At 28.5% G+C, this 12,542-nt stretch overlaps 1 protein-coding gene across 1 annotated transcript; it reads right to left on the bottom strand.

The window, feature by feature from the left end:
* Window positions 1-3,752: 3,752 nt before the first annotated feature.
* On the bottom strand, window positions 3,753-5,555 carry LOC124834037 (uncharacterized). The gene is made up of 2 exons (XM_088115074.1): window positions 4,506-5,555; window positions 3,753-4,211 (listed from the first exon to the last, which is right to left on the bottom strand). Exons 1-2 carry the CDS (start codon window positions 5,215-5,217, stop codon window positions 4,126-4,128), a joined length of 798 nt encoding a protein of 265 aa, XP_087971200.1. The 5' UTR covers window positions 5,218-5,555; the 3' UTR covers window positions 3,753-4,125.
* Between the last annotated feature and the right edge of the window lie 6,987 nt (window positions 5,556-12,542).

Here is a 12,542-nt window from a genome sequence, read left to right as displayed (position 1 = left end):
GTAGTTGGACCATTAGTTAGTTCAAGGCGGGTCTCTGGAGTGGGCTGGATTCAATGAGTGAGCACGCAGTACACCTACCCACCTTACATACTCCGCCAGGGCAGTTGCTCCCTCCACCACCACCGAATGCTTCCTGTACCACCCCATACCAATTTTGCCCTTCTCTAAAACGGATATCAACATCCGTTTTACCTTCAACGGATGTTGACATCCGTCCATTCACAAATCCTATATTTTAATTTATTATTTTTATTTAAAAAAAAAAATCTTCAGCGGATGTGGCGACATCCGTTAACGGATTGCCACATCCGTTTTAATAAAACTTTTAAAATTACTTTGATTATTATTTAAATAATAATATATAACTTAAATTAATAATAATTATTTTATTAAATAAAATAAAATTAATTTATAAATAATTAATTAATAATTTTAAATTAATTAAATAATATTTATATATTAATTTAAAATATAATAAATTAAAATCTGAAAATTTAAAAAGAAAAAACTTCCCGATTTAATAAATTTTTAAAATCTTCAACGGATGTGGCGACATCAGTTAACGGATTGCCACATCCGTTTTAATAAAACTTTTAAAACTATGATTATTATTTAAATAATAATACATAAATTAAATTAATAATAATTATTTTATTAAATAAAATAAAATTAATTTATAATTAATTAAATAATAATTTTAAAAAAATTAAATAATATTTATATATTAATTTAAAATATAATAAAATAAAAAACTAAAAACTTTAGAAAGAAAAAAACTTCAATGCGTTTTAATAAATTTTTAAAAAATATTTTAATTATTATTTAAAATAATAATACATAAATTAAATTAATAATAATTATTTTATTATAAAAAATAAAATTAATTTATAAATAATTAAGTAATAATTTTTAAAAAAAGTAAATAATTAAAAAACTTAAAGAAACTAAAAACTTAAAAAAACTAAAAACTTAAAAAAGAAAACTAAACGTAACGGATGTGGCACATCCGTTGAAGAATTTTTTCTTCAACGGATGTCGACATCCGTTCAAGAGAAAAGGAGGAAGTGTAGGATATTTTAGAATATGAAGGATAATTTTGGAATTTAAAAAAAATGTGGTGGTGCAGGAAGCAATGTGTGATGGTGTAGGGAGTAACTCTCCTCCGCCAGTTATGCCTCTTTTGCAAACCAATGGACCACCGCCAAGGTCCACACTCTACATTAATTCAATTTGTTTCGCACTCACCTTTTTAACAGAAGCATCAATTATATTTTTCTATATAATTCTAGATTTATTTAAAATTTTATTTTCGTAACTTATTACGGAAATTGAGAGTTAGTCCAATGCATCAAATGTAAAATAAACAAATATAGACAAAAAAGTAACGTCTTCCATAGAATAATGGAGCAGTACATATTTAAAGATTATCTAAGAGTGGTAGTTTAATGTTTGGCATAAAGGTACATTATATCAACGGTAGTATAAACACAGATTCATTTGAAAAAAAAAACCCATTAAACTACCTATAATTACTAAGACATGGCTGCAAGATTGTGATTATTACAAAAGTAGTGTGATTTTATTTTTAAATTATCAAAATGAATAAAATTGTTAAAATGAATAAATTACGTTTAGAAGCCGGTTTTATTTTACGTAACTTATGTTGGCACGCAAAATTTCTATTTTAATTTTCTTAAAACGAAAAAAGCTTATCCCCGAAAATACCACTTCGATTTTATTATAACAATTATAATAATGCTAATATTAATAATATTATTATTAATATTATTTTAATGTTATTTTTTTGTTTTATGAAAAAAAAATGAAAACTACGATTGATACAATTTTATGTAAAATGAATTGGTGTTTCCAAATTCATAATCTTAGATTCATTGATTTGAATAATTTGATCGTTGGCGAGTTGTTAATGTCAAATCAATGAAGCGCCATAAATTGGGTATTCTATTGAGTAGATCTGTCCTAAAAGTTAATTAATATCATTATCACGCATTAAAGTTTTCCACAGACAGTGCCAAATGTTATTTTCTAATTTTCTTAATTTTTGGACTCACGGATCAAACATTGACACATCCAAGTCTAACGTGTTTAGTGGGTTTAGTTAAGACTTGAATCTGCGGTCAATACGTAAAACAACACTACTCAAAACTAGTGGGTGTACAGGACTCACCTCTGTAATTGCAACATATTTCTCAAATTATTCACGTCTTATAAAATATTTTAACAAATAAAAACATTGAATATTAAATTGGCTATCTAATCTGATTTCTTATCTATACGAAAACTTCTACATTTTTAATATCTATACGATATTTTTTTTTATCGATTAGTACATTGAACACATTATTTAAGCATTGTGATAGATATACCATTTTTTTTTGGGTAAGACGTTGAGATCCTTACTCAAAGTACTTTAAGTCCTGTTCTTTTGAGTGGATTTGAGGGGATTTGAAGATAAATTTTTTGTCATTTATTTGAGTGAATTTGGAGGTAAACGAGAGTGAATTTGGAAATAATTTTTTTTAATTTGTCACGTCAATACAATTCTATACTAATTCTCACAAATTTTATTTCCAAATTCACTCAAATAAACGACAAAAAAATTTATCTTCAAATCCACTCAAAAGAACATGGTCTTAAAGTTGTTTTAGAAACTAGATGGACTTTCTGATGGTTTTCCGTTATTAAAAGTTGCATTATTCGTTTTCTATTCTTCTTCTTTAAGTTATGTGAGAGGATACCTCCACTCCAATGTTCAAATAAGTGACTTTGGGTGATAATGTTTAATTAAAAATGAATACTCATAATTAGTTATCTAATATTTCCTTCAAACATATATTTATATATATTAAAATGAGTTTATCCTAAACTAACTCGTTATTAATAAATGATTAATATTCTTTTTAAGTGTCAATGACTATTATTATTAATTATTTTGTAATTATTTCAACGACTATATTTATTATTGATTATTGAGTTTTTAATTATTTGTCTATTGATTACTGAGTTTTTAATTGTTTGTCTGTTTGATCCATGACTGGTATCCACATGTTATAGTTATAGTTGTTACCGTAATTTCTTTGTCTGAAAAGTATAACGAGGTGATTTTTTATACTTTGTCAATGTATAAATAAATGGATAATATTCTAAACATGAAATCGTAAGTTGTTTTGCCGACAAGGTAAAATGAACACAATAATTTAAAATCCAAGTTTACTTTTAATGTTTTTAATTATTTGGATGGTTATTATTTGTTTGAAAAAGAGATTTGTACTACTTTTTATTCAATAAACTAAAAACGGGAACAGTTTATTTCATTTTGTCTTATTTGCTGAATAATAATAATTTAAGAACCGTATCCCATGAAAACTTCTGTGAAAGGAAAATCACTAAGATTTATGTCTCAAATGAGTATTTTGTAAAATAACAAAATAATAAAACTGTACCGTACTTTTTGGAGATTATCATTTCCATTTAGACGAAACTTATGATGTTACTCTAAAATGACATTTTAGGGCATGTTTAATCCAAAATATTAAACCACGAAATTTTATTTGAATTTTGACGCTTGAACACAACTTAATAAATATTGGTTACGGCACTAATTAACACTGTTTAATAATTGACCATTTGTCTGTTTGCCGAAGATAAAAGAAAAATGTTTCGACAATGTATGTCTGTCTCACCACTTTTTTTCTCAAACTTGGCGACAAATAAAATAACAACCAAAGATGTGTATATGAATCCAAAATTCCCATAAAAGTTCCACCATTTTTTCCTTTGTCCATTCACAATTTTTCAATTACATATTTTTATTGGCTATTCACACCCTAATATCTCTCATCAGGGCCCTTTCATCTCATTCAAACGCTACTGTACAAAGCAAAAGCGACCACCACTCAAAAGAGAAACTTCCACCTGAAATCAACCTCAACACTCCTACAGCGGAAACAACAACTCTACAACAAAATTATATAACCAATAATCATAGTGGGAAGAAAAATTAAAAAACTTGTGCTATAGTACCCTATAATACATATCTATATCTATATCTATATATATATAGTCTCTGAGAAGAAGCGAGTAGGAATTAGGGGAAAATCGAATTCATGTGCTGTATTTTGATGCAGATGCAAGTGCCACCGCTTGCGCCCACACCTTCAGTCGAGCCTTCACGTCTCTTGGATCATCACCTAATTCACAAACACTCACTATTCAATTCCTTTCACAACCATCAATCACCACATCAAATTTCATCACTCATCATCAACAAATCTAAATGTAACATTTGTTTTCTAAAATGTAACATAGTTGTGCACAGACATTGTTTGTTATAAGTATCATGAGAAGCCAATTAAACACAAGACAAAACTTAGAAACAGCTTCCCAATTACCCACGATGTGGTTCCCCATGTATGATATTTCAATGATCTATGCTGACTTTAATATTAATATTACTGATAGTATGTATATATGTTTGTTTATACCTGGAGCAGAGATACGCCAATTGGCGATGGGAGAGTTGCTACCGCTGCTGGTTTCAAGAGTGGAATTGGAGAAAGAGAGACGAGAAGGGATCTCCAGCATGCGTTCGTGTTCCAACTCAAACCCAAGATCTCTGCAAGCTCTTACTTCCTCCAAATCCATGCAAAGAGACCTTTTCCCACCTTTTGGCCTAGTTATTACCATCACTCCACTTTGATCACTCTCTCCATGCTCCTCCTCTTTTCTCTTACTCTTCTCCACTTCCTCAAACTCAAACCCCCATCGCTCCCTCCTCATTCTCCTCTTCCTCCTCCGAGGATCATTCTTCTTCCTGCCCTTGTCTCCTCCATTGTCACTCGCGTACTCCTTAACCTCTTTCCTCCTTTCAGGTGGCGTGGAGGGCAAAGAGTAACAACTTCCCGATTCGTTTTCCGAGTCCGAGGATAACTCCTTCCCATCTGATAACTCCCCGTCCGCATCAAAGCTTTCTATGGACAACTGTGACACGCACATGGACGCCAGATTGTTAACATCATCGTCGTTGTCGTCTACTCCAAACGTGCTGCTGGTACACACTGACAACCTCGACAAGTTGTGGGGATGAGGTTGTCGGAGATGATGGTCATCAAATCCGTCGTCGTCGTCGTCGTCGTCGTCGTCAAAATCCTCTTCTTGTAAGGAAGAGAGAAAGGTCATGGTCTCATCGGAAGCCATAGTAAGTAAGAAAGAAGAAAGGAAGTGAAAGTGAGGTATGCAGAAGACAGAGAGAGTGCTAGAGAGGCGTCTAGTGTTGGCTAATGTGAATCGTTCGTTTCTGGCTTTTTATGATAAGGCAGAGAAGAGAAGTAGTAGAAGACCACCTTCACTCAACCACCCTATTTATGCTAAAACTTTGTACTCAACGTTACTTCCTTTATTTTTTTTTTCTTTTTTAATATTATTAATATTTTCCCGAGACCCATAAATTAAATTATATATACCTCACTGGTCTCGTGCTTCTTATGATATGCTCTGTATTTTTTAATTTGGGCTGAAGGGAATAGAAGGTGATATTTGGCGGTCAAAGAATGGATAGTGAAGAAGATTGGGGTTAGTTAAATCAAAAGTAGTAATTGATTACCTGATTAACCGTCTCACTATGTGGCATTTCATTCTTATTCTTCAGATATTCTTATCTGCACTGTGCCATTTACATTCATTATTCTATGTTACCAACATCTTTCTACTTTCGACAAACGCGCATACTACGCGGATATTGCAGATCATCAACCTCACACTCACTCAACTTTACTTAATTAAACTCACTCCACCGTGTTAATGTCATTCCATACCAAATGCTTTAGACTAATCCTTGTCGGTGAAAAACGATTTTTCTTCTGTTTTGGTATAATTACTAAATAATGAGTTCATTGTGTACATTAAATTAGTAAAATTAATAAAAAAAAGTGTTAGGCTTAAAGTTTTTTTTTTAATTTTATAACAGTGGTTTATCCAAATCTAAATTTTTAAGAGTAATCTGAGTAATATAGGATAAGAATTAGGAGTTGAAGTGATGACTGTTTGGTTTGGGGCTGCAATCATTCAACCAACAGGCACAAAAAGAATAGCCTGGAAATTTTGTGGTGCCCATTGGAACTGGGCACTTACCTTCGCTTTATTATTAAAAAAATGTTACTTTAATTAGTTAATTAATTATTTAATGTAACCCCAACAAAACAAAAAGCTAGTTTTTCTCCACGTGCAACTCCGGTGACGTAATTTCACCCTTCCTCGTTTGTTCCAAGGGAATTTGGAGACACCTGTCCACGTTTTATTACGCTTTTCATTTTCACTATTCGTTACAAATAATAATAATTATTATGGGATGAATGTGACCACCTTGGGTTATGTTTCCACATTTGAACAAAAACAATTAATGGAAGAAAAAGGAAAGAAGATATACACTGATAACCTCACTCGCCGGAGATAACGAAGTTAACACTGTCTCACAACAAAACAGACCAACCCTCTGTACCTGTCTACCTCTTTCAGAATCTGTACCACGTGCCCTTTCATCGCTGCATCCAACGCTTCATCATAATCATCCATTCCCCAGACAACTATAAAATTTCATAAATTATTCAAACCTTCTATTTCTAAACAAATATAATGATGCCGCACATCTAACTTTTTTTTTTCATCATTTTTCTGCTACTTCTATAATTTTAATTTATTGGTGAAATATATATTAAAAAAATAAATTGTTATTAAAAATTGAATAATTTGCAAAGAAGATTGAGTAGGAAAAATGGAGAAAGTGGTCCCCGAGTTTCACTATTGTTGGTATGTAGAGTTGCACAAGGCAAACCTGCAGGCCATAGGATCATGGACATTCATTTTTTAACGTTTTCTTCAGCCACCCATTTTCTTCTCTATTTATATTTTTTAGAGAATTTGTCACTGTCTGTTGGGATCGAGTTTCCCATTCAAAGTTCAAACTATTGAAAATGAATATTAAAAATTGGATTTGTGAGTAATTAAATGAATTGTTGAAGGCATTTGAATGGGGTTTTTGGTGAGACTACGTTGATTAATTAACACAGGGACGCTCACCGACCGTTGATAAAGCATGAACAGTGGTGGATGGAAGCTTGGACGGTTGGAATTAATGTATTAAATCTGCCATTAGCTTGTTTACACGTCCTATTTTCAAGGCATTTTCAGTCCTTACCTATCAAATGTTATACAATTAAATTCTTCTAATATATTAAAAAGTCTCACTAACCTATCTACTATCTTTTTATATATACATTCATACAAGTTACGACCATTTTTACCCTCGATTAAGTCATCTACAGATTCAAATTATGATACTACCATTTTAAATATAAAATAAATGTATTCGTACATTGTTTTTAAGATTCTCAAACTAAAATGAATAATAACATGCAAAATTTGAAGTATATATATTACCAAGAGAAAATAACAAAAAAATTTAATCATGTAATCGAGTTGTTTTAAAATGGAAAATATATTTGGTTCAATGAATAAAAACATACTATTGTGCTCTCTTCAATTCACAATGTTAAAATGTTAAAAATAATTATGCTACAAACTATAGAATCTTAATATGTATAGAAGTTGCTATGTTGCAAAATTTAACCATCTTAGTATTTCAATGCTTCCTCTATCAATGTTTAATTAATTAATTATAACTATTCAATTAAGTTTTGAATGTTAGAAGATCCAATCATTCATTAAATACGATTTTTAATTACTTTAAAAAAATCAACTCCATTTCTAGAAAGCAAGACTTTCTTTAAAAAAGCCTACAACATTTTTGCACCATATATACCTATAAAGTACGAGAAATAATTTCACAGTTTCTGGTTGAAACAGGTAGAATAAACTTTGTATAATTAGCAACTTAATTAAGTTTAAACGTCTGCATATTTACAAATTCTTTCAATCTAGGATGCGACTTTCCAATTATAATATCTCAATTAAATATAATTTTAATCTCTAAAAAATTAAATTTTTTAATATTCTTTATATTTAATCTTAAGATTTTAAAAATAAATAAATATAATATTCTTAATTCAATGATATTAATTTTTTTTATATGCTGTGCTCTAGATTGACATATTCTAATTTGGTATATAAATTTAATAACTACAAATATATTTAACTTTAAAATTTTAATTTCTTATCTTACTACTTTAATATTAAGAGATATCATAATTAGTTTTATAATATATTTATTTATTTATTTAAAAAAGAAAAGCAAGTTGAGATTTGCACAATGATAACATAAGAAATGTGTGGTGATAAAATGGTGGTTGAAATTGACGTGGATTTGAATTGCATGGTAGAATGATATGTGAAAAGGGGCATGATGGACACGTTGGGTCCATAGCCGTTTGATGAGTCAGAGTCGTTGTCTATCTATAACACCTCAAATCAATTCATATTCATTACCAACTATTCTCCTCTATTTAAGGCCTCTATTTAAGGCCTTCTTCACTTGAAGTTGGAAAGAGTGATGACGAAATTTTGGAGAATTTGAAAATAAATTTTTTTTTTTGTTGTTTATTTGTGTGGATTTAAAAATAAGTAAGAGTAAATTTGGAAGTAAAGTTTGTGAGAATTAGTGTAAGATTTGATTGACGTGCCAGATTAAAAAAATTTAATTTACCTTCAAATTCGCTCAAATTTCCTCAATCACTTCCCTCCAAATCCATTCAAGTGAACAAAGCCTAAAGAATTAATATAACATAAAGTTTTAAAACACTCATTCTATATGATTAGCAATTCATACCATGTACATTATAACATGTACACAAGGAACACTCATTTTATAAGCTCACCCAAGTGGAACACGTGGTGAGTCGGGTTGGCTCACCAACCCACCTAAATTAATTTAATTATTTATTATTTAATATTTTAATATTATTAGTTAACATGTTTTTTTATTGTATTGTAAATATAAATAAAGAAAAAAATATTTCAAAAAAGCAAAATATTAAATCGATAAATGAGATAAAAATTATCAATATTATAAACTTTTTATTCATTTATTGGCTTTGCTTTTAGATTATATTTGAGGTGTATGTTAATTTTTTATTTTGAATTGTCTTTGGAGTTTAACTCATTTTAGAGTGAAATTATAAAAAAATTATAATTTTTTTATTAAAAATACTTGTACTTAAGTGAACTAGTGAGTTAACTCGTTTAATCCATCAACCCGTAATGAATTAAGTTGAATTCGAATTTTTTTGACTCATTGACCATGCTAAATAAATCCGATTTGGTTGGATTGAATTGGGTTAATTGACCCTATAATAATGTTTTTGTAAAAACGTAAAATAACGTGTAGCAGCTTTTATTAAAATCAAGTAGATACATAAGTTATATTTCTTTGACTAAAAGAAATTTCAGGGAGAAAATATAGATTTAAAATTACTTTTGCAAGCACAAGGAGAAATTAAGTGACAGTACACTACAATGTGATGAATTATTTTAGAAAATTTGGTACATGCAAATCTAATGCAAACAGAAGTAGATATTTGAACTGTTTGTTGCTTTTTGTCCCTCAAATCAATGTGTTAACCGTGTCCAGAAAAGTAACACCATTTTTGCATTATATATTTTTATTATAAAAATATTAATAATTATGTTACCATGGTTTATAAATTAAATAATTTTTTAATAATATATAAATTTTAAAAATATTGACTTTAAGAAAAAAAAAAGAGAAGTCGTTATTATTTATAACAACAAAATATACAACTTAAATTTGCTATCATGTATAGCGTAATTAATTTTGTTAATAATTTTAGTATTCCTATATCATATTTTGTTAATTTTATCTACCACTAAATAAATAATTAATTACTTTCTTGAAACCTAGTGTCACTAATATTTCTATTCTTCTTCGATTATACTTCTATATATTTTTCCAGAACATGTACATTTAATTCACCCCTTTAAATGCTACACTTGAATTTTGGTTTTCATCTCAACTTAATCAATAGCCTTCCAACATAATCATGAATCAAAAGGCCTTTTTAAATTATAACTTAGCTACACTTTAAACAATTATTGCTTGTTTAGATAAAGGCACTTTAATGCAAGAAGAACTTTTTTTTTTTTTGCGTAAAATTATGGCATAAGTTTTGTTGTATCAACGAAGCCCATTCTTTATAAAATAATTGATAGTGTTTGACTCTTATTCTTTTATTTTATTTTTGCATCTTTTCTTTTCTTCATTACTTGTTTTTCCTTTTTTTTTTCTATTCTAATGGGTGTTGAAAACCATCTCAAATTTAAAATATTGTATATCTAAAGCATACATTGAAGATTTATTGCTTTTGAGATACATAAAGAACCTTCACGATTATTTCAAAAAATTATTTGTGACTTCATAAAATATTCTTAATTTTTAGTGAATAAGACGGATAAAAAAGTATTACTATGTTAAAGTTAATTATTTTAAATATTAATAAATTACTAAATATTTTATTTAAAACATTCACCTGACTTTAAAAGATAAAATTATAAAATAAAGGATGATAGAATAATAAAACAAATTCTAACAAATAAGACAATATATATTCTAGTCTATTTTTAATGAAGTTTTTAAGTGAGAGGTAACTTCGATTTCCAACTTTGTTGTCAGATTATTATTTTTGAGATTTTTTTAGAGAGTATAGTTAGAAACTTATGTTTGTGGTCATTAAAAAAATATATTTTTATATTATTTGTTCAGGTGTAAAGTAAGAATGATATAAAATGTGTGTAGGGAAAAGAAAAATTTGTTCACACGATTTTATTATGCGTGGGTTCTAATAGTTTTGCAAATAAATTATATTTTAAAACTACATTTACTTTAAACATTATTTTTAGTGAAGATTGATAACTCTCGTGATAAATTTTATAAAAAAATACATGCATTGTTGACTCGTCAGTATTATAGTTGATTGAATTGAAACCATGAGTGCTTTTGCATCATCTGAAAGTGATGAAAAAGCTAAGATATATTACAATCTATGCATATTGGTAAGAATTTATTTCATTTGGCTTCATTAACATGTGTAGCATTTAAGTGAATTTTTTTTTGTTTCAAAATTTTACAAGTTAAAGAATTAAATAATTATTTTAAAACAAATTTTACAAAACATATATCAATCTCAAATAATCGAATTAATTCAAATGCAAATCAGTGATGCTAATTAACTCACTTAAATATGTGAACAAGATTGACAATTTAACGTGTAAGGAAGAAAGATAAGTTTTGTCACCACAAAACATAGTCATATGCTTAGGTGACAACTTTTCTTTGGACTTTGACTTACGTGCTGCCACTATGTTTATTTACGCTTAGTAATATTTTTGTAGCTGACTCTTAAATAATGAGAATCTTAAATAATAATGAGAATCATCATTCAAACCAAGTATTGAGATTGTAATGCAGAAGAAGAAAAACAGAGAAGCAAAAATAGTTTGTGTATTATATCCATTCTGCATAATGCAAATACAAATATTTATACATCAAGATTATAACAAAATTAGTTATAATTCTATCTAATCTACCAGATATAAACAGAATAATAACAAACAAAAATAATAACAAACAAGATTTTAAATCCTAACAAAATATTAAATCATAACAGACATTAGATCCTAACACTGACAACAAAATGATAGTTGATTTTGGACCATTTGATTAAGAATATAGTTATGTGTTTGGATTGTCATTTTAGTATATATTCGAAATAAATTACGCACTGAACGTAGTTAATGTCTTCTTTCAACCGACATTATAGATCTTCGTTTAAGGAAGCATAAATTGATAGATTTGGAAGTACTTTTAGTTTAAATATTTACCTAGTAAAATTCAATATATACTAAACATTACTAAACGAAATAACTATGGTAAAAAAATACATTTCAATTCCTTTAATCATTGATAACTCTTGAGATTAATTATCTGAAGCAATTAATGAAAGCATTCGTATCTTCCCCAGACACTTACAAGAAAGAAAAGAAAGGTGGAGCAACAGAGTTCAGAAACAAAGTCAAATAATAAATAGAGTTGTCCGAGTTGATGAAATTTATGAGAGTTGTGATCCATAGCTAGCAACCAAAAAATGCGTGGTGGGTTTCTGTGACGTGAATGAATAGTATTCATCAACATGGGACCCTACCCTTCACAACATTCAAAATATGTCATTGCACGGAGTAACACCCAAATTTCAAGCCACTCATCAAAATCAACAACATTTTAATACATTCCATGCCAAACTATTATCGATTTTTTTTAAAGGAAATATTAGTATATTGCAGCATTTGATTTTTTTTTCAATGAATATAACACATTTCCAAGTTAATGGATGAGTTTTTCTTAAATATCACTTTTACACAATTGTTTACATAGTTGATGTTTATGTTTTTTTTACATCTTGAGAGATTTTTTTCTTATAATTAAAATTATGGTTTAATTGTGAGAGTTATAAGACTTGATTTTTTTAATTTTTAATTGATAAAATTCATAATATGTT

Source organism: Vigna umbellata, chromosome 5 (genome assembly GCF_029865625.1).
Source record: "Vigna umbellata cultivar VRB3 chromosome 5, Vumbellata_1.0, whole genome shotgun sequence".
Lineage (NCBI taxonomy): Eukaryota > Viridiplantae > Streptophyta > Magnoliopsida > Fabales > Fabaceae > Vigna > Vigna umbellata.
Note: the sequence above shows the minus strand (reverse complement) of the source record. Positions and strands in the feature narration are given on the sequence as shown.